General features: G+C 36.3%; 2 protein-coding genes across 5 annotated transcripts in view; one reads left to right on the top strand and one right to left on the bottom strand.

The window, feature by feature from the left end:
- Positions 1-1,059: 1,059 nt before the first annotated feature.
- On the bottom strand, positions 1,060-16,439 carry TRMT44 (tRNA methyltransferase 44 homolog). The gene is made up of 11 exons (XM_032187116.1): positions 16,045-16,439; positions 13,961-14,078; positions 12,903-13,122; positions 11,595-11,663; positions 9,233-9,340; positions 8,784-8,855; positions 6,113-6,219; positions 5,345-5,528; positions 4,119-4,506; positions 3,062-3,178; positions 1,060-1,476 (listed from the first exon to the last, which is right to left on the bottom strand). Exons 1-11 carry the CDS (start codon positions 16,436-16,438, stop codon positions 1,241-1,243), a joined length of 2,013 nt encoding a protein of 670 aa, XP_032043007.1. The 5' UTR covers position 16,439; the 3' UTR covers positions 1,060-1,240.
- A 72-nt stretch (positions 16,440-16,511) lies between these two features.
- The window catches only part of ACOX3 (acyl-CoA oxidase 3, pristanoyl), a 34,909-nt gene continuing 30,243 nt past the window's right edge, over positions 16,512-21,177 (top strand). For 2 of the 4 annotated variants that reach the window (XM_032186594.1, XM_032186597.1), the window contains exons 1-2: positions 16,512-16,680; positions 19,623-19,806. In XM_032186594.1, coding sequence (XP_032042485.1) covers positions 19,639-19,806 — 168 coding nt within the window. In that variant the 5' untranslated portion in view covers positions 16,512-16,680; positions 19,623-19,638. Of the gene's footprint in view, positions 16,681-18,806; positions 18,850-19,622; positions 19,807-21,177 lie in introns of those variants that run through there. The other 2 variants (XM_032186595.1, XM_032186596.1) reach the window with 2 other exon arrangements.

Below are 21,177 nucleotides of genomic sequence, written 5' to 3'. Positions count from 1 at the left end.
AACAGGAAAATACAGATTTGTTGGATGGCTTGCTACCTGCAGCGATGCCAAACTGAAAGAACAGCCATCATGGATCTGTGTCAGAGCTGTTATGTTGGTGAGTTTAGGGAACAGTGTCTGTACAACAGAAGTAGTGTACTATACTAACATACTAGTTATCATAGCTTGTGGAGGACTTGTGTTAGGTCAGAGGTTAGACTCCATGATCTTGAGGTCTCTTCCAACCTAGACATTCTGTGATATATTCTGTGATAGCATTGCACAAAGGAAAACAGAAGTTAGTTTTAAATTTTATACCATAGTCTTAACATGTGCATATTTGTGAACTTCAGTGAGTCAGGCATGTGTTTAATTCCCCTTTCACTGGAAAGATGTAATTAAAAAAACAACCTAGGATACTGTTATCTACCAAGAGCCACTTCTTCCAAGATCAAAAGAGAAATGGAAGAGAAGAGTAACATGACACTTCAGAGTTCTTTGCAATCTGTTGGCTGAAAGCGAAGGAAGTAAATAAAAATCTTTTCCAGTGTCATCTTTCACTGTTTCTTTGCTTGGTCTTCAATTATTTCCATTCTTTGTAATTCAGAGTCCCTGTGCTCTTACAGAGTTCTTACATGCATTAGTCACCTGTAGTCCTAAACTTACTTGTCCTATAATCAGTTCCTACGCAATTTCTCTAACCTCTATAACTTCCCAGGAAGTTAATTCTTCAATCCAACAATCATTTTATTAGACTAGGTCTGGCCAAGAAAGGAAGGATAATAATTAGCATTACTCCACAGTAAAGAGGCTGTTACCAGAAATGCCAGAAATGAGTGAAGCCTCTCTGCTTCTACTCCCAAGAGACACTGTGAGTTTTAAGAAACCATAAATCATCCTGGAAAGTATTGAGCAAAACAACTGAATGTTAGGGTTTGCAAATCCATCGTGTACATTTGATGGAATCAAGGATGGTGAAGAATGTAAACTTTTGCATTTACACAAATGCATATCAGACAAGCCATTCTTTTACAGAAAACAAACAAAACCCAAAAGTATGTATATATTTTACTACAACCTTTCCATGTCAATAATAAAAGAATTAAAATACAGGAGAACCTGTAAACCAACTAGAAAACAAGATACATAGGAATAAGAAAAAAAAAAACAAAAAACTTTACAGGTCTTCATGCACTAAGTGGTCCCCCAAAGTCAGTCAAATTCAGTTATGCACACGAACTTCAAAATAAGTGGCAGATTTTTAACACTGTGTATGTTTTTTCTTTTTAATAGTCTTAGACTGTCTTAGCTCCTCAGTCCCATGAGCATATGGGCAAGATTCAGAAGGCAAAGCACAACCATTAGGATGATGAATGAAAAACCAACAGAGACGTGTTTTATATGCTTCAGCTGAAAGGCATCGTTTTACTTCAGGCTTAGTTTTCCTTGATGGCTTCTCTTTTCTCCAGTCACGAATATGAACTCTCCCATTTAGAACTAAGATTTAAAAACAAACAAAAATGCAGCTGTTAATAGACAGCCATGGGAATCATACTGGAAAAAATGCATAGTGACAGTCAGCAAATAACATATATTTTCTACAAATGGATCACTCAGGCAAAACCAAATGTACCATTTGTAAAAAACCAGAAAGATGTGCACAACAAACTGAAGTAATATAGAGATGGACAGAGATGGTCTAAAGAAAAATTGATCAATTTCCCTGAGAGATGTTTTACCATCGTGCTGAATAGTTTGAGGCACCTATTTATCGTCCTCATAGAGGAGAGGGTTTACAGAGGTGTATTTTTTAAAAAAAATATATCAGGTAAGATAACTTATACCAAAATCCTCAGAATTTAGATTGCAAGTTCTGAAAAAAGTTTGATCTTTAAGAACTATAATCCCTCCCTTGTTCAACACTTTATTAATCCATGTTCAAACTGTAATTACCAGCAAAAAACTAGTTTAAGTCTGATTAATTCTGATAATCACTGTTCAAAAAAGAGTCCAGCAAAAGTTTAATATCACACATTCAAGCCTGGATGAATTTATCCTTCCAAGTTTCCTTGTGATGCACAAATAGCTCTAAACTCACACAAAGCCAATCCAGAAGTGGGTTCAGTGCTTTAAAATCTCTCTCAGACTTAAAATAAGCAGACCAGTAGATCTCATTAGATTATTAGGGCTCATAGATCACTTAGTCTCGTTTTTTTTTTTTTTTGTGAATGCATACATCTGTTTGTGATGAGATTAAGAGCTCTACACATATTTTCCTCTGTTCTCTTTGGCATGAGCAAGGTCCCTCCACAACATCCACTAGCAGAAGTCCCTTGTTACAATGACGGACTACTGAAGAAAACAATCAAAAATTGGTCGTCTTGAAGTCCCAGGCACTTTCCATGCGATGCAAGATGCTGTGAAAGATGTGGCCTTAATCTTAGTCTTTCTTCAGAGGTAACGTGCAGATAACATCCATGACAAATTAAAAACAAACATGGGAAAAAAAATACACACACAAACACCCTCCCCATACCACATTACAAGAGGGGAGAGAAGGAAAAAAAAAAAAGCAAATAACCCACTACCATCACAGCTATAAACAAATCAAGCCAGCCACAAAATTGTGTTACTGAGCCCTTTGAGCCATACTACTACACACTATATAAATACATCAAGCTTCACAGTTACAGCAAAGCTAGTTTGATTTTGTCGTCGCCATTTATACTACAGGGCTTGGTAAGGCCAGGCCAGGTCCGGATTAAATGCTTTAGCAAACTTTCTCTGCATTTGCCTGCCCCCTAAATCATGAATACATTACAAGAAAGGAAAAAAATCTCCCTAGTCAAACAACAGTATTAGATCAGCCACTTTAACTGAAGGTTTGTCTTTTCAGACAAAATTGATCTAGAAAAGTTTTTTGCTGATTACCGTACCAGTCTTATTCAAAAGGAAGCTTTACTAACTGTACCTTGGAGCAATGAAGGGGCACAAAGAATACTCAGTTTTCCAGACTAGAACAGTAACTTTTCAGTTAAGTTTAAAAGCAAAGCGAAACAAATAATGCCTATCTACTTCTTACCTTCGAATACTTGATGATTGTTCTTGAGCAGTGTCTGTAAGCCTCCATATTCACTCTTCAGCCTCTTTAAAGTTTCTTTATTTAAATGTTCTGCTACTTCTCTCAAGGAAAGGCTTTCTGTAATAAATAATGGTGTAGCTATAAAGATGTGTATATCTAAAATCCTTGAGAACCCTAACTTTTGTATAAATTAACGATTATGAACAGAATCTATGAATTATACACAAGTACTGTAACAACTTTGTGTTCCCAATATCAAACACATAAATGGTATATTTTATATGTATATTGTCTGTAAAATGGCAGTTTTCATTCTACAGGTCTCAAGTCAGAATTTCCATGGTAAGACGTATTTTTTCTTTCACTGCTTTTTTTTTTTTTTGCAGTAATCCTCAATGTACTAAGCACTGTTTACATGCACGTAGTAGAAAGTTTACATGCATGTAGTGAAGGAGAATGAGTCATTTTCTTCCTAACAGTAGCATATAACTGCATATACGATAGCATATCCTGTAGCATATAACAAACTACAGTGAGTAAATAATAAATATGGGTGCAGGAAAATGAAACTTACTGAGTGCCTATAAAATAGGCTGCAACTTCTATTCCTTTTCATTCTAATGCTAAGCCAACCAAAAATCCCTAATCATGTTGTAATTAAATGGCACTTCAAAGCACTTCTTCAAGAGCTATAGCTAGTTATTATGTCACTATCCAAAAATAAACTTAGATCCTCCCCAGCTTAGATGCAGAGATGTTTTGTGAAACAGGGAGAAGTTCTGTTTAAGTTGATTCTGCCACAGTACTCAAGTGTAGAGTAAAAGAAAAACAAGCAAAGACACGAGTTTCAAAATACACTTATGCGACTTATTTGCACCCCAGAGTGCAATAAAACATTGTATAGTAGCAATCAAAGGTGTTTTTTTTTCAGTTCATGGTATTTCCTAAAGTCTATGTCACTTACTAAATTTAAAAACATGTAAATTCATTGGAAAAAACACCCTCCACCAGCAAAGGTAAAAGGTAACAGAAAGTGTTGCCAGAAAGACAATCTCACCTCCTTGATTCCAGGTATTCATATTTCCACCGTGAGTATTAGAACATGATTTTTGGGGGACTGTATTTAATAGCAAATTTGCCACATTCAGAACCACATCATCTACAAAATCTCGAGGGAGGGCAGCACAATTTCTGATTTGCTCTACTTTTTCTCTGGGTTGAAATCCAGGCATCCAAATTCTACCAGAAGTTTCCATTTCATTTTCAGGAAGTCCTGAGCCTGCTTCTTTGCATACATCAGAGCAATCTTTATGATTAAATCCAACTCCTCTGTCACATGCAACCACAGGACAAGTCTGACGATTATGAATATACCGTGTTATCTGATCGTCAATCAAAGCACATTCTGTAGGTGGATAGGTCCTGTTTTTTCCAATAAGGCACACCTATCTTAGCAGAAATAGGTAAATCACTATTTGTATCATAATATTTAAACAGAGTCCCATACTTCGATACAGCCCCCCAGCCAGACAGCACGTTTTATGCAGGCTTCTAAACAGCAAAGTTAAATACAATTAACCAACATAGGCTGATGGAAAAACAAAGGCAGAAAGAAAGCGTTAAAGTTTTCCATCTTACAGACAAGTATAATAAATAACGATAAATCCTTTCACTCTTTCTTGTATTGAGGATTGTAACCTAGGATGTTAACTTTAATATAGCAGATTAAAAATACTCATGGGTTTCTTGAGTAATCTATCTTCAAAGCATATTATCTAAAGCAATGCAACTGACTATGCTTCAATCTCAAAAAACAATAACGAAGAAATATCACAGAATCATAGAACTGCTTGGGTTGGAAGGGACCTTAAAGATCACCTAGTTCTAATCCCCTTGCCATGGGCAGGGATGCCACCCAGTAGATCAGATTTCTCTACGCCCCATAGAAACTGGCCTTGAACACCTCCAGGAATGGGACATCCACAGCTTCTCTTGGCTGCCTGTTCCAGTGCCTCACTACCCTCTGAGTGAAGAATTTCCTCCTAACATCTAATCTCCCCTCTTTTAGTTTAAAACCATTCCCCCTTCATCCTACTCTGCAGGGGGGTTGGACTAGATGATCTTCAGAGGTCTCTTCCAACCTCAGCCATTCTGTTATTCTGTGTCCTATCACTAGCTGCCTGAGCAAAAAGTTTTTTTGTTGTTGTTGTTTTTTTAAACAAGCCCCACTTCAGACAACACCTTTAAAAATAAAGATAAAAGCCCTACTGAGTCCAAAATTACCCTTTTTGTTGATGGAATTCTAAGGCAGTCTTCTTCCACATGAAAACCACATACAGATCCCACTTGGGCAACAAAATCGAGATATTCTCTGTACTGAGTCTTCTTGCTTTGTTTTCGACTGTATTTTCCATGAAAATCGAAGAAGCAACATGGCAGCACAAAGTAGCTACACGAATAGGAAGACCTATGGGAAGGATAAAGGATAACTGCTGAATGGAAAGTTATTTCAGATAACACACAAATTTAAGAAATAGCCCAGACACAGGCAATGATGGAAATTTTTATGGAGGTGACAGAGCTTTATGAAGTACTATTTATATGTTCCTCCTTCAGAAAATTTATTAGTATATTCAAAGTCACTGTTTCATAAAGTATTTGCTATACCAAACTACTGTATCAACAGAGTCTGCAGGACTAAATCTCAAGGTATCAAACTATTGCAGCTGGTTGTGATAAGCAGAATGGTTCAAAGAAAGGCAGGACTAACAGTATTTTTTTTAAACTAGATTCATGTCTAAAGAATAAATACAAAATTCTGTTTGAACTTCAAAAGCAAAATGCTGTACTGAATTCCATGAGAAAATAAATGCTATTCCTGGGCTTCTCTGCAGCAAAAAAACATTTTGTAAAAATAATCGATTGGCACCACAAGAAGCAAAACTTGCAAGAACCCCTGATGTGGCTGCAAAAGCAGCAGTTTTCACCAAACACATATAGGTAGTTATGCTTTTATTCCTTTCCTCCTGCTTCCCCACCACCACCAAGTACCTGGCCGCAATTACAGGTATCCATGGCGTTAATTCATCTGAATGGTTACCTATCAGCCAATCAGTATCTGGAAAGAGATGACTATCACCTGGCATGATAGATAATTCCTAAAAAAAAAAAAAAATAAAAAAAGTTGAAGTACGATTTATTATAGGTTTCTTTAGATTTATTTGCCAATAAAGCACTGAACAACAATATAAAATCCTACAACAGGAAAAATACAAGGTGAATGAGAACCCACAGAAGCCATCAATATTTTTCTCAGTTTGAAGTTTCGCCAGGCAGTATTTTTTTTATAGCTACAAATAATTAATTTAGCAACAACCCACAACATATTGGTCAGACAAAGAGAGGAATGACAAGTCTGATGAAGGTATCTGACATCCTAAATGTATGTTAACAAATCTTATAGATCGATTATGATTTCTTGCCATTCTCCTATCACATGTATTTCTGGGCCCAGTTTTTCAGACTCATTTCATTTGTTATGTCTCTGTCTCACACAGCAATGAATCAGAACACAGCTTCCCTACTATCTTCTCTTCTTTCACAGGCGTTTCCTAAATTAAATCCAAGTACACAGAACACCACCTTTCAACCTTACCATTTGTTTATAATCAACCTAATCCAGCCCACCACTTTTTCTTCCTTGTGTACGTTGCCAGAACACTCTTATCCAAGTTGTATCAGAGGTACCCTATGATACATGCAATATCAGGAGTAGAAATGGGAAAGCAATACGCCAGGGAAAGAAGGCTTCATTGGCAGCCTTTATGATAGCATTTTGTTTGCGTTATTTCATTACATATGGAATAAAGAGACAGGTTATTAATCTTAAGAATACCCTATTCTGTTATTCTTTAACAAAACACACAAGAAACAAAAACCATCAAACAAACAGCATGAACAGCTCATACAGGCTAAATTGTAAAAGTTCCAGAGTGCTTTTAACATTCATCTCAGTATGTTCCTACCTAGAAAATAAGTTCAGCAAAGAAAATACTTGAAGTTCCTTATACTATGGAAGAATACGTTCTTCTCTAAAAACATGTACAAATCTCACAATAATTACTGGACAGATTTGAAGAATAAACAATCATGTTTCAGATTCAAATCTCCAATTAATCTCATTAATAACAATTCTGAAAATGATGCCTTTACTCTCATTTTATATATAGAACATATGCCAAATTCACACACACATGTATAATAGTATCTGTACAGGAATTCAAAAAAGCTAACAGGGAATTTCAGAAATCTCGGGCTCTCCCTATTCCATCCCAATTGTCCTCTTCAGAAAGCATTGCTTTAGGTGCTTTAAGTATCAATATGGTATATAATCATTTACTTGAAGTACCAAATCCCTCTCAATTTTTAGTTATGTATATAATTTCCAGATAACATACTTAACAAATTTCCTTTTTGAAAGGTTGGCATATGTTAAAACAACTGTTCTGTAAGTGTTTTCTTATGGTTAAGCAAATTACTCTTCCATTATATTTCAGTTTTCATTATTCAGTTTAGGCATAGCATGAATTATCAGCGTTATACTCCACATTTTGACAGTAACCCATAATCACATTTGTTTTTGTTATATCTGACAGTAGTTTGGTGATCTAAAGTACCACCTCTTACATTCGTTTATATCATTAGCATAGACACTGAATGTCACAAATGCCAATATCCATGTTGCAACTCATGCTTTAAATTAATATCAAACCAAAGCAAAGCAAAGGCTGTACAATATGACTGCTCCACCTCCCAACTATGAAAGCTGCTGCTCTTTTCTTGATGTAAAGTTGATAGCATTTAAAGATTTGTTGAACTGATGTTCAACCAAACCTACTAGAGAATAGCTATGGACAGAAAAGTTAGTGTATTGGAAGCTGACAATTTTTGAAGGAATAAGGTGAGAAACTCCAGAGTCTAGAGAACAAGAAACCAGGAACACTTCACCTCCAAAGGGCAACTGTTCATCACTGCCACACTTAAACGAGCATCAAATGAAAACCAGCTAGAGTTGAAGCAAATGTGCCTGTGCTCAGATTGTTCCTGTCCTCATAAAAACAAGAATGGAGAACTTGAAATACAATCCCTCTTTCAGACTCATTTTTCTGTCCATTTTTTTGAAGGCTGTTATTGCAATGACTTACCACAAGGTCAGAACAGCAGAGGAATTGGCTCCTTAGAGTTTCAACAATTTTGTTCCGAAACAATACAGAGCACTATAAGATCAGAATCACTTTGAGAGTGATTCTGTTATTAATTCGTGAATAAACTACCCACAACTTTGGAAACCAACATCTTTTGTGATGTACAGAAGGTGCAAATAAAGCTGCTCACTATTGAACTTCCAGTAAAATCAAGGATTGCTTCATAATGTGCATGTCTGCACAAGCAGTAAGAAATCATGCTAGTGTTCTCAGCTGAAAAACTAAGTAAATTGCAAATAAGCAAGCATATGATATAGCTTTGCTCTATTAATCCCCTCTACAGCTTACTTTATAATCTTTTAGGACATACGAGTGGCAGCATACCAAACCCACACATAGCTTTAGACAATTGTCAATAACCCCATGCTTTTAATTACATTTGCATCAACACAGCCTGAAGCAATGAACGAATGAATAAAGTTACAAATGAATGAGATTGACATACATTTGCTTAATACCTCTAAATGAGTTTCTGGTCCATACATGTCCCATATTTTTCTTCTCCTCAGATCAATTCCTCTACCAGAGTGCTGAAATATTTGAACAAAGTATCATTTGTAAGTATCAATTGCAGTAGAAATTCTCAGACAAGTTGACTAAATGTACATATTAACATACACTACTTCAGTCACACTAAAATTTGGACACATAACGAAACACAGTTTCATCATTTCAGGCATAAATTGATCACCTCTAATCCCTTGTTTTCCATTCTATTCTTCTATTTACCTATTAATAATAATTAGAAGGTTTCTAAAGCTCTATTTTTTTTTTGATAATTAGTGAGTAGTAAAGTCTTGTTCTAATGACAAGAATTAACTGAATTTTGACTATTTGCCTGCCAAAGGAAAGCAAAACAAGAATAATGAAGGTATCTTTTGTCTGTTTTAAAATGCACTCTATTTACCCCTTCGCTGCTTAGAATATGAACCAGTAAACCATTTCCACATCCAAGATCTACAAAGGACTGTTTCTTGGCCAATCCTTTTTCTTTTCTCTCTTCTTCCCAGAGAATCTAAGACAAGAAAAGAAAACATTTTAGACTTATACTCTCAAATTTCCCAGTCAGAAAACAGTAATAAGACGTCTGAAACAAAAGGAGAATGCTGGGAGACAGTGAAGAAGTGACAGAAGACAGCCACAGCACTCAAAGAGAAAGCAACTTGAGAAGGGAAAAAAAAAAAAAAAAACAATATAAAAAAACAACTAATGGAGGAAGTAAGATTACGTTTCAAAGTATCGAGCATTTTCCAAGTGCTAAGCATCCTCCACTCACTTCTGAGTGCCTGAAGTTGAAATTAATATTGGCTGGGCTAGGGAAAGTATAAAGGTAAAAATATGCTGCTGAAACAAATGGCACAAGAGATTAACATGACGAAACAGCAACTAAATTAACAACAATACCTCTGCATGTGACACTACAGAAGCCTTTATATCCACTGTATAAAAGAAAGAATTGGGTGCAGGGATAAAAATAAAAATGTCGCTTGTAATCAATTGGCTATGAACTGCAACTTTCTATAGACCAGACAAGAAATTGTAATTTACTTTGCAAGAATCAGCTTCCCCAAATTCTGAATCAGATGAAGTGGATCCCCCAAAGCTCTTAGTCCAGTTCCAGCCCCTGCTCTGTACCTAAGTAGTTACTCCTACATAGTTCTGCAATTTGGAAATTGCTATTCTTAATAATAGGATATTTGTCCTCAGCATATAGATTAGTCTCCTCTTATTCCTGTCAAACTCTTTTTTGCTCAATGAGTGTGTCCGCTGAAGCTTCTCAATTCTTATTTTCCCCATGAATAACAGAAATTGTCAAGAATATTTAACCACAAGAATTAGTAACATCGGTGCTTGTTATTTTGCCAGTTTAGGCAAAGAAGTTCCAGATAAACCATAGGATTACGTGGTTGTGTTTACATTTTTAAATGTAGCAATCATTGCTCTTCTGCTCTCCAAACTGTAATCCAGAAAACTCTTATTGCCTCCTACTCAGATCACACCCATCCTCCATCCCTTGATGAGTTTCTTATGATTCAACCTGAACAGGTACTTCACTGGTAATGTGTCTAGACAGTAGGCAGCATTTATATGACTGCAGAGTATAATGAAGGGGTCAGATGACCCCTCCTCTCATCATGTCAATTTAAGTACTGTAAATCCATATTAATTTAACACTGGACCTTTTATCACTCATTTAACATATTTCTAAATAATGAGTTATTCATATCTGTTTTTTTTTTCCCCAGTGAGGTTAGGTTATTAATATATTAAGCTTTAATTTATATAAGCCAGTTATTGCATCATTTTAATAACTTATGGAAAGTTACTGCTACTTCAACTAAAAAACATTATGACTGTAAATAAACACTGTCTTGCAAATTTGTATGCACAACATCTTCAGCAGTGTCATCAGAGAATTTTCCTGGGGCTACAACTATTATAATTCCTCATGTACCTGACTTCATTTTCTATTTTTCAACATTCAACAGCTACTACTGTCATGGTGGGAAAAAACGATAAAAGTCTGTTAACTAGCTCTTTCCACAAGCCAATGTCACATCAATATGATATTCAAGATTTTGAGAGCAGCCTATGGCAGTCAGGCTTCCTCAAACAATTTTAAAAAATTGATGGGATAAGGAACTGAGTTTCTAAGTTTAAACAAACAATTAGTAAACTAAAATAGTCCTCAATGAGATCTGTAAATGAGTTAACTTGTTTACAAATACTGATTTAGAGGAGATGCAACAGGTATCTGCATTATACTTCTAGGTAGACAAACTCTTACTGCACTCTAGATAGTAATCAAAATATTGATGTGCCTACAGCTTCTCATCTCCAAACTAGACAATAATCGTTATTTCTTTGGTATGTAAGTGCTTTTGTTTTAACCACTCTAAAATGAACAAAAAAACTACAGCTTGCCTGTGTGACATAAGAGTCCTATGACAAAAGACTGCAAGTCTTCAAAAAAAGTGTTAATTTTCCTCTAATTTTAATTTTGTTACTGTGCTTATTTTTTGTGGTATGTCATGGTATAAAAAAAATAAATAAATTCTGTTTTCCCCTTGCTTTGTCACATTATTTTTTTTTCCAGATTCTATTGTAAAATGCTTACTTTTTGTAATCGGTTATTGTATATAAATCCCTGAAATGCCATTGAGAGTACTACCAAAGAAGATCCTAATACAAGCTCAATTCAAATACACTCTGAGCCACAAATTCCACTTTTGGTCAAGCTTTGTTCGAAAACACTAATAAAAGCTTACCAGCAAGTAAGTAGCAATGGCAACATCCTCATATACAAACTTCTCAGGATCTGTTACTTCAGGCCATACCTTCAGGAGAAGAAGAAAAGAAAAAAAAGGAAAACTATTATTTTCTGTGCCATCTTAAAATACTGCAAAGAGAGCTCAGAATTACCTGCATGCTCATCTTCTTCAATAGACTTCTATACTTCATACATTTTGAACTGAGTAAAAATACACACAAAAAACGTAAACAAAGATTTTGTGAGTCACACAAAAGTACATTGGTATAAAGAATGTCTGCTTTCAGTCAATAAAGTTTCCAAGAACGTTACAGCTCCATATGCACACCTTGCATGTAACCTGCTGCATCTGGTCTGTAATAGAGCATGTATTTTTTTGCTTATTCTAATTCTCATATTATTATTCTTCCTGTTAAGTGCATTGTTAATTACAGTATTCATAAATTTATTTTCAAAAGATGAGGAACTATCCTGGCAAAATGGAACAAGAAGAATCAAAATATGAAGGAGAAAGATAGAAAAAGTATAATCCCTATTTTCTAAATGAAAAATGGAGACGGACTAAAACATTCTATGGTACAAAACGCTACTGAAGAGCTTAAAAAAAAAAAAAAAAAAAAAGAACCCATTACCTTACTCACGATTCAAACTTTCCTGCCACATGTATCTTTTTATTAGTGGAGAAACATCAACAGCAAAACCTTTCAACATTTCCATAATGTTTTACAAAAACATTTATCAACTTCTTTGGTTTCTAGAGTTTGGTGTATAAGGATATTACATCATACAGCATTTAAGGTCATTTTCAGGAATCCACAGGATAAGACGCTACTAAAACACTGCTGCTCCAACTCAGAAAGGCATACTAATGCATCAAAATGTAAATAAAGCAACAGACTTTTAACCAGCGTTGCTTCCTAACTCTTTGATGCTTTTTACAAGAACATACTATATTTATGTTTTATTGTGTGGGTAATTTAGTATTTCCATCCACTGACCTACTGCTTACTTCTTTTTTGAAGACAAAGACTGTGGAACATGTCTATCACCACCAGATATTTAGTGTGAATTTGGTTCAAGATTTTCCAGTTCAGTTCTTCCAAATACTATAAAAACTATTTTTTTCCTCCACATATGCAGTAAAAGACTAAAAAACAATCCAATGAACTATAATGCATGCATTTTAATTAAACTGATTCCTTTATTAAAAAAAAAAAAAATGGAAGAAGCAGTTTCAGGAAACATAACAGAAATAAAAAACAACGGCAGGAAAGCATGTTATTACTACATTTATTGCCAAACTTACCTTTACCATCTCCTTGTATTTTTCTTTAAGGTCTTGATAAACCTTGCAGTACTTTGCTACAGAAATGAGTGAGAGTGTACTTCTAAACTCACTGTGCTTTTGCTCCACAGACCACTTAGCCAGTTTGGGCAAAAGTTCATTTCCAAGCCATGCTAGTTTGGGGTATGTAATTCCATCTGAAAACCAATCTTCTGAAGACAGAGCAACAATAGACAAAGACCTTAAAATAAACAAATAAATAAATTAAAACTTTGATGACATACAGTGGATTCACACATCTCACCAACTCATGAGTAGAGAAAAATATAATAAAGTGGAAAAAAAATCAGAAGATCAAATAAAGGCCTAAGAGTACACTGTAAGCACATAAATGCACAAACAAGAGGAAAATAAAAGTGAAGTTAATGAATAATAAAACAGTCTTTCCTAGATTTTGTTAGACAGCTCATTATCTCCTAATTCAAACACCATATGAGAGTCTATGCTAGATTTACTACAACGACCAAAGACTCACATACAATAAACAACCTGATTTACCACAATATTCCAAATGCTAACAAGTGGGTACCTCATGAAAACAAACAAAAATTAGGAGCAAAATATCATCAGTTGGTACATTTCACTATTTCCGATCTCTAAATTTATTTAGATTTTGTTAGTTATGTAAGCTGTCAGCATGAACAATTACATCTTCCACGCTCAAGACCAAGATGTCCACACATTTTAATGACTGAAGCCTGGCAGGTTCCAAAGAGCAATTCCTTTTCATTTTTTAACCTTACTAAGACCTACACCTGACTTCCAGCACAGACATAGTTATCTCCTACTGATGAGGATACACATACAGTCAATATATTACATTTGAAATTGAAATAGATTCGTTTTGTGTTGATTTTGGTATTTTACGTATCATTTTTAACTGAACACTATGCACTGAGATCATACCAGTAATGCCACTTGCTAATCACACAAGTTATAAAAAACAAATCACCTGGACACCAACGCTAAACCACGATGTGATTCTTAAAGTAACTCAGGGTTTCCTTCCACTCACTCACCATTCTTCATCTTTTATGTGCATAAGCTGAATTTCATAAGTATTGCACTTTTTAATCTGGTATTTTCCTTCCTTGTTTTCCTCCAAAGGCAGAAAGGTCACAGTTCCATTGTAAACATCTGAAAAGATACGTAAATGGTGATATATTATTATTACATGGTATAAACCATCTAGCACAAAAGAAAAAAAAAAATAGCTTTTTTTCTTACTATATTAAATGCATACTACTGAGGCAAGATCAAGGACAATGAAGGAGAACCACAACGCTGAATTTTGGGAATTCAAACAGTTCAATAATTTCAGACATCAGGCACACTGAGAAGCAGATCTACTCTTAGCACTCTACTGCATGTTGTTTCCCAAAAGGTATAAGGCCAATCAGCAAGACTATTCACAATCTATAAATATCTGAAAAGCTAGAGACATTGAGATTTTTTAGTATAAAAACGATGCTTTCCCATTCCACACAGCAAATCTGGAGTTATGGGATGCACACTCCAATTTATTGCAGACTTACCTGCTCAGCCTGACATTAGAGAAACTATCAAATGCAGAATTCCATGACATTATAATATTATGGAATACTATGGAAAATATGATCAGTATGATCTACCGTGTGATTATGATGAAGTATAACCACTCTTCAGTTTTAGCAACACCAACTTTTCCAATTAGATTTCCTGGATGTAGCCATATGAAAAATAACAACAACATACAAACACTAAATTAGTATTCTGTAACTCTGAAAGGAGACTACCTGAGAAGACCCGTTTTTAGGTAAAGGCACAGGTAATATGTTAAATAGTAAGTTATGTTCAGCAGCGATCCTACCGATCTTAGTATCTGTCACCTTTGGAATAAAATACTTATGCTTAAGTTCCGAACACTATGGATTTTGAAAAAGTTGAGATGGGCAGAGTAACAGCTGGCCATGCTCTTCAGTGCTTCTACCATATTTAAAGAAGATATCCTGCAACTTTTAACATGTTACGTTTTCTAACATTACTCATGCATGTATCAGTTAACTCCTACACAAAGGGAAACACAGAGGGAAAGAATACATCCTTTTGAAACAACTTTCAAATAAAAACAAAAGAGACTGTAATGAAACATAAGTGGTATCATACAATCTAGTATTCACATGCTACTATTTTTTACCGTCTTAATTTAGTCCCTATATCCTTCCTATAAATTTTCTCTAAAAGGATTTACTCTATTCTATATGGCACGATACGTATGTATTATTAATTTACATACTAGTTGCAAAAAAAAACAAACAACACTTAGCTATTGCTTATCCAAGGGAATTTCTTTAGAATAACATAAGTTCCCTATTTGAAACTAATCCTTCACTTAACATCAAAACTGATAACTGCAAATCTCCAAGCTATGAAAATATTACGTTGACAAAGAAACCAAAATATCTATGGACACCAAAATTTCTTGTGTGAGATGGAAAAGAATAATTTGCAATAGAGCAAACATTAAGTCTTGCTTTTTCAGCCTATCCTTAGCCAATCCCCTCTCAATGCTCCAGATTTTAAAAATCTTAATAACAAGAAAATTTTACAGGGTTTTTCCAGGTGTAGCTCAGAACATCACCTTACAACATCAAAAGAAAACAAACAAGCCTAAACATAGACTTTTTTTGGAAGGCTTCCTCAGTACTCAGAAGTAATTTTACACAGTAGGACCACTCTAAGTCCTAGCAGGACTTCCTGCAGTGTGATTCCACCACAGCAAAAACAAAACAAAAAAAAAACACGCTTTTTTTTTTTTTTTTTAAAGCAAAACCAACAGCATGCAAACTGGCACAAGCAGTTTGGAAGTGGCGAGGCTGATGCAAAAGCTGTCTATGTATTTTCTGAAAGCTAACTCAGCATATTTATAGGGTACAGTCACTCCTTGCAAGCTGTCATTAGGTCTGCACAACGAGCAGTGTTTCTTTGGGGGAAGCTTCTGACAGGAGCCCACACGATGCACAGTCCTTCCTGCCTCCCTAAGGAAGACGGGACGATGAGCCGTTTTCTCCCCCCTCCCTCAGGCCCAATTAATCAGAGGGGGTGCCCAGGGCTGGAGGCTCACCTTGTACCACCAGCTCCTTCGTCGGAGGGGCAGGGGGCCCGGCAGGCCGTGCCCGAGGCAGCAGCGTCCTCAGCACGGCGCGGAGCTCGGAGCCCGGCCGGCCCCGGGCCGTGAGGGAGGGCGGCAGGTGCCTGGTCACCTCCCTCCACAGCCGGCTCAGCTCCGCAGCCCCCTCCGGCCCCTCGTCTGTCCCTCTTCCTGGCACAGCGGTGAGACGGGGAGACCCTTCCTCGCTTTCCCCGAGCAGCACCGTCCCCTCCGCCTCGATGGCGGCGCCGCACAGCCGCCTGTTGGCCACCTGCGGCTTCTCCAGCCAGACGCGCACCGCCGCCCAGAAACCGCTGGGCAGCGCGGCGCCGCCATCTCGCACCGCCGCCGTGCCCACCGGCCCCATGGCCGCCTGCTGGCGGGGGGAAGGAGGCGGGACCGGGCGCGTCCTGCTCCCGTCAGTTCCTGAGGCGGGGACGGCGACGGTAAACAGAGCGGCCCTTCATCACCTTCTCGCCCGTAAAGGTTGCAAACCCGATTAATTGTGGTGCCGGGCGGCTGCGGAGCGGCTCCTAGAAGCGCTCTGCTGCTGTGTAGGGGAGCGGGCGCCAAACGCTGCGAATTCTCCCTGAAGCAGCACCGTGTAAGGTACCTTTAGTCCCAGCAGCAAGGCTGAAGGGTTTTTAACGTGTTTACGGCTTTTAAAGTTCAAAGCTGTCGTGCTGACTGCCGTACCTCGGTGTAGAAAACGCATTTCTGGGAAAGCTGATCGGGGTTTTAGGGCTGTAATCCCGCAGGTCACACACTATCTGACCCCTCAATCTCGAGGAAACAAATGTTAGCACGCTTTTGCAGTAAAACGTGGTATCTCACGTAGTCTTTTTTTTTTTTTTTTTTTTTTTTTTTTTTTTTTCTTGCTTTCCGGCCAGAAACGAGCCCCTTTTGCTTAATTTAGGCAATTCAAAGAGAGGTTGTGCAACTGAAACCTCAAAGGGAGTTGGGCAGTCACGGAACTTGAATTACCAGCAGGAGCACCTTCCACATTTAATTAAATAAATAAATAAACTCAACATGTATCATATAAGCAGCAATTCTCAGAGAGTTAAAGATAATCTGCACCGTTGTTTCATGCCACATCCATGTGCGGATTTCAAACTGGCAGTGGAATACTGTTCGAGGATGGACATAACACCTTGGGGCAGTCCTTTGGCTGCCATTCTTCTGGTGTAAATAAATACCTGGCTTGATTTCTAGTTGATTTTGAAGTTGTTGCTTGGAAGGACTTAATCAAAGCATTGTAGGAAAGCAGAGAGGGAAATGTGTTTTTTGTTTGTTTGTTTGTTTTGCTATGCAGGAACACTTTTCTTGAATGCTTAGTTTAATTATTTGAACAGTCTCATTGATTTACAATGTAAATAATGTTTATACACACACATATTTAAATAACTGCAGTATTTTGATGTCATGTTTTTCTCTGTTCTGAGCTAGAAGCTTCAGCCTGATTTAAATGCTTTACAGTTCACTTTTGTTTGCCAGTAAAAGGGTAATGTCTGTTGGTATGGCTTCAGGTTGAAATGCTTTTTCTCAGCGCCTGGGATTTGGGTTTTATTTTTCTTTTTTTTTTTTTTCCTTTCCAAACCAGTTGCTCAGTACTGTAAGGAACTGCTCCTTCCTGGAACTGTTAGCATATATAGTATATATAGCCAAGTTTATTTGTGAGAGCTAGCCCAGTTCTGGACAATATTAAATTAGTAGGAGCTTTGGAAGGCACCATATCATTCCATGCTGGTCTGATCAGATATTTGCTTTGTACTTTTACAGTACTGTTATCTACAGTAATCTATCCACTCCACCTTTCCTGCTCCCCATTTCCTAGTACTCCAAATAACTGAATGGACTTTTGGCTAATTAAGTCAAATGTCCATTACAGCAATAATTTTAGAGTACCTTCTGTTCACTTAAGTAAACTGCTTGACATTAGCCAAATACTAGTGCCTTTGATCTTCAGTCCCCAAAATTTATCCTTATTTAATGAATTTAAGTGCACAATTTTTCACCAAATAAAGGAAGAATTCCAGCTGCAGAAAAGTCCTTGTTTCCTGAGAAAATAATGATGAATCTTCCTATTGGAAGATTCCAATTTAACTTTTCAAACTTAACTTTTGAAATTTAAATTTTCTTAACTTAGTAAACAGGATTTATTCAACCAATTTTGGAAATGAAATTACTAAACTTCATTTTAAAATCAATTAATATATGTTAGCCCAGCACCTGAAAAATTCAGCTGTAACATTTCTACACTGATCTAAAAGTGCTTCCAGTTTATATAGTGGTATCTGACATACCTAGAAATCATATAGACTTTTGAAAAATATAAGTTAGATGGAAAAACTTCATTTCACTGACTATTCTCTATAAAAATCAATTAAGGAAAATAATAGATTAAGAGGAAAATAATAATTTTCTGTTGCAAAAAAAATAACATGCACTATTCAGTACTTCAGGCCTTAAGAAACATTTTGGCAAAATACAAGGAAGGGCAAAAGCAATATTTTTTTGTATTAGAATATTACAAAACTATTTGGAAGCAGGTTTAGGAGGGTTTACGGTCTTTGTACAGTTTCTGTGTTAGTGAAGAAAATTCTACCTGTTTTGAAAGCATGAGAACTTTAGTTTGTATTCCAAAAATAGATCTTCTATCTAAGTTTGAAACTGAAACACAGTGTCTTTTTTTTTTCTCCAGAACTTTGCAGATGTGTGAAAGTAGATGGTCATGAGTTAATTCTTTAACAAAGGACTACGCTAACTATTCTGGAGGTTTGGGAAGTCTGCTTTCATAATGACTTGCCTTATTTCAATCAGGCAAAGGAGTTGCAAATGTGCAGAATTTACAGGAGTTTGTTTCTTGCAGTGGTGTACATGACTTTATTGCATGGTTACTCATTCATATATTCAACCAGTGGAACATAAGGGCAGAGTTCCTACCATTTCCCTTAAGTCTTCTGACTTGTGTTGTTTATGCCTGAACAACAGCTTATTACTTCACTTATGCAATAATAAGCCTTAACGCATAACCAACATGACATTTACATAAGAATTGCTTGAATTTTAACTAGTAATGTGGAGATAGTATTGGTATCTTCTGAACAGGGTTTCGTTTTGTTGTGCACGTTTGGTTGCTTTTATATTTTATTTTGCACTACAGATAGAAGTGAAGTGGCTTAATCATTCACATTAGGTTATTCAGAACATGCAATTTTCTTCCCTAGATCTTTTCTCACCTCTTATTATGCAATATTCACCAATGCTGTCCCTGTTTCATATTTTGCTCCTTTTAAAATGTGCAGGCCATATTTTAGTAACAAAGGCCATGTAATTCATTTACATTTGATCAAAGACATTTTTCCTTAGCTTGTACCACGTCAGTTGAATTAGAAAAACGTACAGCCAGTCTTTTAGTCTGCTTTGCACTGCTGTATTCACAGATTTGAACAGGTTAAATTAACAACCCTTTTTATTTCTTTATACTATTAAAAGTTAGACATCTGCAGTGCCTCAGTGCATGTTGTATGTTTTCTTGTTTGGTGCAGAACGGTTTAGCTATCAATGGCATCCACTGTGAATCTGAAAGAAGCCAATGGCAACCAAAGTTCCTGGGATACTTTGCTACCAGATTTCCCCAAGGGGCCGCTCTGCAAATATCGAAAGAAAGCTTCCTTCAACTGGAAGGAGATGGCAGTGTTTCTGGATGGTGAGGATATCATCCAGCTTAAAGTAAGTTTAGCAAGAACAGTAAGCATGTTTAAATTTTGTACGTCTTTTCAACAGAATCACATGTGATTTTCAAACACAAAGTATTTAATAACACTCTGTACTTATGGAGCATGAAATTACCTTTGCACATGCAATTTCCAGAGCAGAACTGAATTTTTAAGCAAACTACTTTGATGCCAGCTAAGGTTTATTTCATTACTAATTGTCAATACAGTGGAGACAAGTAGATGCTACATTACAGGACTTCATTATCCATTCCAAACTGAGAAAGAACTATATTTTATCAGTTTTCTTTATGATTATTAAATCATTAAAAATTAAATAATTAAACTTTTTTTTTAAATAAAAATAAATAATAATTAAAAATTAAATAATAAGACATTAAATCATGTATTATGTATTTCTATTTAATGCTGATATTTATTAATATTATATATCATGTTTTACAATTAATTTACAGTCACCTAAATTTATGCCTCATGGTATTTCTGCTGTTCTTTGACCTGATGTAAGTTCCTACTGTCTTCTGTGCTTGTATTAATGCTTATGTGGCATGTGTTGGACACTTTAGCTTGCCTACCTGGCTGAAAGCTGGGCCTACAAAAAAAAAAAAAAAAGGAGATGAACTGCTGCTCAAAAAGTGGTGTAGGAATGCATGATGTGGAAGATGTAGGAGGAGACAGAACTGCCTTTTTTGGATGGTGTAGATTTATGTGGATTTAAGCTAATATTGAAGGTGCACTGTAGGTATTAAAATCTTACAAGGAGGATCAAAGAAATCAAAAATGCCTTGTTTTGTATCTAACATATACTTGAAAGCGTATGCCAAAAAAAAAAAAAAAGAGAAAGTGAGTGCTCTGCATCTGAAAGAGTTTCAAAACTGAGCAAATGGTATTGTTCATAGAGAGAGAATAACCCTAACTTTGAAACAGGAGCATGGGGAATCATCTGTTGTTTTTTTTTTGTTTGTTTGTTTTTTTCCTTTATACTGCAACATTCCTTTCAAAGAGGCGAAAAGGACTTAAAAAAATTAAAAAAAAATAAGATTTTGCCTAAGGCACTTTATTATTTTTTTTTTCTAAATCACGCAAAAGATATTTAAGAAGATGCAGATATCATATCATCAAGACAGAGATTTGAGGTGATAAAAATGCTGTAGCATATCATTCTCGTTAGGGTCCACCTGGAGTACTGCATTCAGATGTGAAGCCCCCAGCACAAGAAGGACATGGAGCAGTTGGATCGGGTCCACTGGCGGGCCATGAGGATGAGGCTGAAGCACCTCTGCTATGAGGACAGGCTGAGGGAGTTGAGATTGTTCAGCCTGGAGAAAAGGAGACCTTAGAGCATCCTTCCAATACCTAAAGGGGC

This window comes from Aythya fuligula, chromosome 4, assembly GCF_009819795.1.
Source record: "Aythya fuligula isolate bAytFul2 chromosome 4, bAytFul2.pri, whole genome shotgun sequence".
NCBI lineage: Eukaryota > Metazoa > Chordata > Aves > Anseriformes > Anatidae > Aythya > Aythya fuligula.
This window is presented reverse-complemented; position numbering and strand designations above follow the sequence as displayed.

Coding starts and splice junctions, on each gene's coding strand:
- TRMT44 (XM_032187116.1), bottom strand. CDS start 16,438: ATGGGGCCGGTGGGCACGGCGGCGGTGCGAGATGGCGGCGCCGCGCTG. Junction 13,123..13,960: donor CACATAAAAGATGAAGAATG/GTGAGTGAGTGG, acceptor GTTTATTTTAAG/GTCTTTGTCTATTGTTGCTC. Junction 5,529..6,112: donor ATACCTGTAATTGCGGCCAG/GTACTTGGTGGT, acceptor TCCTTCCCATAG/GTCTTCCTATTCGTGTAGCT.